The 3,437-nt window shown below is 31.4% G+C and overlaps 1 protein-coding gene across 1 annotated transcript; it reads right to left on the bottom strand.

The window, feature by feature from the left end:
* Positions 1-373: 373 nt before the first annotated feature.
* Positions 374-3,173, bottom strand: LOC131007697 (uncharacterized). The gene is made up of 2 exons (XM_057934629.1): positions 2,927-3,173; positions 374-1,291 (listed from the first exon to the last, which is right to left on the bottom strand). The coding sequence occupies exons 1-2, from the start codon at positions 2,966-2,968 to the stop codon at positions 698-700; spliced, it is 636 nt and encodes a 211-aa protein (XP_057790612.1). The 5' UTR covers positions 2,969-3,173; the 3' UTR covers positions 374-697.
* Positions 3,174-3,437: the final 264 nt, after the last annotated feature.

Raw genomic sequence — 3,437 nt, 5'->3', positions numbered from 1 at the left:
TAAGTTTTATGTAATTTTTAAGTTTTTAAAATTAATTCATTTTTAATTTGAAGTAAATTGTGTTATTTAAATTTGTGCAATTAAAATTAAATTAAAAATACAAAAATCAAAATTAAAAAGATATAGTAAGAAAATGAGTCATTCCACTGTGAGCTCCTTACTCATAAGTGGTCCCCCCCTCCCCCCTCTATAGAGTAAGGAGCTTACTCAATCACTGTGGATGCTCTAATCTAACTACTTTGTTAACTGTGTAGTTTCCCACCGATGATCCAAACAACAATTAAAAAAAATGATAAATACTCAAATATTATGCATCTATCATTAAACTTTATTATACTAGGGTGGGGGGGGGGGCATAAATTAGGGTGCTACATTTAAAAACAAACATATCTGATTGATTTTCATTTAAATACATATTTGACCGCATACACTGGATACATTTATTCAAAGAAGTTACAGGCTTACCCACCTTCATACATTAAAAATAGTGATAGGTGACTAAGATCACCCATACACAATAACATAAACACGAGACAACATACTACAAAGACCACCCACACACAATGACATAAACACGAGACAACTTACAACATGAACTTTATATTGGTGATGAACTTTTTCACTTTCCCGGCTTGTGTCCATCCACATTAGAATTGACATCATCAGCATAAAGGAACACATTTGGTCTTGGCTCAATTTATTTTACAAAAGATTCTTCACCCGTGGGCTTGTGACCATCCACATTAATATTGGCATATTTATCATAAGGAAAAAAATCGGATCTTGGCTCAAAATCTTTTACAAAAGATTTCTCACCCGTGGACTTGTGACCATCCACATTAAGATTGGCATATTTATCATAAGGAAAAAAATCGGATCTTGGCTCAAAATCTTTTACAAAAGATTTCTCACCCGTGGGCTTGTGACCATCCACATTAAGATTGGCATATTTATCATAAGGAAAAAAATCGGATCTTGGCTCAAAATCTTTTACAAAAGATTTCTCACCCGTGGGCTTGTGACCATCCACATTAAGATTGGCATATTTATCATAAGGAAAAAAATCGGATCTTGGCTCAAAATCTTTTACAAAAGATTTCTCACCCGTGGGCTTGTGACCATCCACATTAAGATTGGCATATTTATCATAAGGAAAAAAATCGGATCTTGGCTCAAAATCTTTTACAAAAGATTTCTCACTCGTGGGCTTGTGACCATCCACATAGGCAATAACACTCGGCCTTGGTTCATGCTGCGCTGGATCTTTTCTTGCATTGTTAACTCGTGCAAGCTACATTTCCAACAAATTCATATATTTAAAAATTGAGACCACCAAAATAAAAAGTAAATAAAATGCATGTAATAATTTTAAAAAGTTAAGACTATGTTCTACTGATAATAATGCATTTTTCATTCTCGTTTGTCCCATTGATAACGACATAGTATAAAAAGTAGAAATAGTTAAATCTCTCAAACCTAATTTATAAGGGTTTAATGAACACTTTTTACTTTATATATTCACGTGTCCAACTCAATTTACATTTTAAATACATTTTTTTTAATTCTCGTGCTAAGATAAATTGTGTATAATTAAATTGGATGGAGGGAGTACAATCTTGTGGTTTGTTATATTACTTCTTTATTTAAGAAGAGTGTGCACTTTTTGCTATTTCGGTATGTCCCACAAGTGTGCATATTTTTTTTTTTTTTTGATAAAGTTACAATATTAAATAAAAAAATTAAATGGCCGCGCCACAGAGGACTCGAACCCAAGACCTTTGGTCTTAGACATTAACCCCTTACCTCTTGGCCAACACACGCACACAAGTGTGCATATTTTTCATTTTTGGACATTATGTCATTACAATTAAACTTCTTATTTTTTACTCTCATTTTATTAATTTATTCACAACTTTACCACATATGATCACCACAAACTCCTTATTTTATTTCACTATCATAACACTACAATAAAAATGAGTCTTTTTTTCTACTCATGACACAATCACTTAATATTTATTAAAATTAGTGTCATAAAAAATTAGTATATAGAGAGCACATCAAACAAAGACGTAATTAAACTTCTCAAATACACTCTTTTTTTTTTTAATAATGTCAAAATTTTATAGAGAAATTGGTATAAACTTAAGAAAACAATTAAGAGTGAAGACAAATTCTAAAATGTCTAACAAACATGTAAAGTTCTTTCAAAATAGATTTACCTCGTGGTGCTACTAGTCACTTATTAATATTTAAAAATGGTAGCTTCGTGTAGAGGGGCGGTAAAACGGGTAACGGGTTCAGTTATTCGGTTATAAATGCAACCGAACTGAAAAGTCGGTTAACCGATAATTGAAATTGATTAGTTTGGTTCGGTTATCGGTTATTAAATTTTAGATATACCGGTTATTCGGTTGATAACCGACCGGTTAAACCGAATTAACCGATTTACAGGATACACAATAATTAAATAATATATTACTCCATGCGTCCACGAAAGAACTTCCTAGGAGGGAGTGGCACGAGTTTTAAGAAAAATATTATTGAGTGTATTAAAAGTAGAGAAAAAGTTGTTGAGTGTATTGGAAGTGATGAAAAAGTATTATAATTAATATTGGAAGTTGTGAAAAAGTGAAAGTAAGAGTTATTATAAGTGGTGGGGCATAATCCAAAAACAGGTAGGAAGTTCTTTTGTGGACAACCCAAAAAAGAAAGATAGGAAGTTCTCGGAGAGGGTATATTTTATTAATTATTATCGTATAATTAAATAATAAAAGATAAATTAGTAGCGTGGATAAGACTTTAAACTTTCATCCAAAGATGAAAGGTTCGAATCTCTTTGCTACCACCCCTATTCGTGTCTGTGCAAATAAATAAAATAAATAAGCGAAAGAAGACATAGAGATTAATGAAGTTGAGGGCATACCACGGCAAGACACACAGTGGCGATAAAGCACAGGGATCTCATAGTTCTCTCTCTCAGTTTGATACTAATTGTTATTTGCCTTTTAATGAAGGAAAATACAACTAAAGAAACAAAAATGATAGGTGCCTTTTATAGAAAGAAAATACAACTAAATGAACAAAGAGCCTCAATAATTGCAAACATAGCCTTGAGGTTTGATCAATCTACGAAAATGTTCCTCTTATTTCTTAAAATTACAAATACATTCAATCTACAAAAATGTTCCTCTTATTTCTTAAATTTATGTGCCTCTGATAAGTGATAAGTTGGAATAATGTGGGGATCGATCATTAAATGGTTTATGTAATTAATCATATATATTCCATATTTCTACCTCACTTTGTTTATTATTAATTAAAATATGATTATATTCAAAAGAAAACCCTTAAAAGCTCAAATAGTGCAAACTAAGGTTCGAACCTCATTAAAATATTCTTAAAAAAATCCAAAGAAATAAACTTCAAAAAGGAAA

This window comes from Salvia miltiorrhiza, chromosome 2 (genome assembly GCF_028751815.1).
Source record: "Salvia miltiorrhiza cultivar Shanhuang (shh) chromosome 2, IMPLAD_Smil_shh, whole genome shotgun sequence".
In the NCBI taxonomy this organism is placed as follows: Eukaryota; Viridiplantae; Streptophyta; class Magnoliopsida; order Lamiales; family Lamiaceae; genus Salvia; species Salvia miltiorrhiza.
The sequence above is the reverse complement of the archived record's forward strand: the minus strand, read 5'-3'. Positions and strand labels throughout refer to the sequence as shown.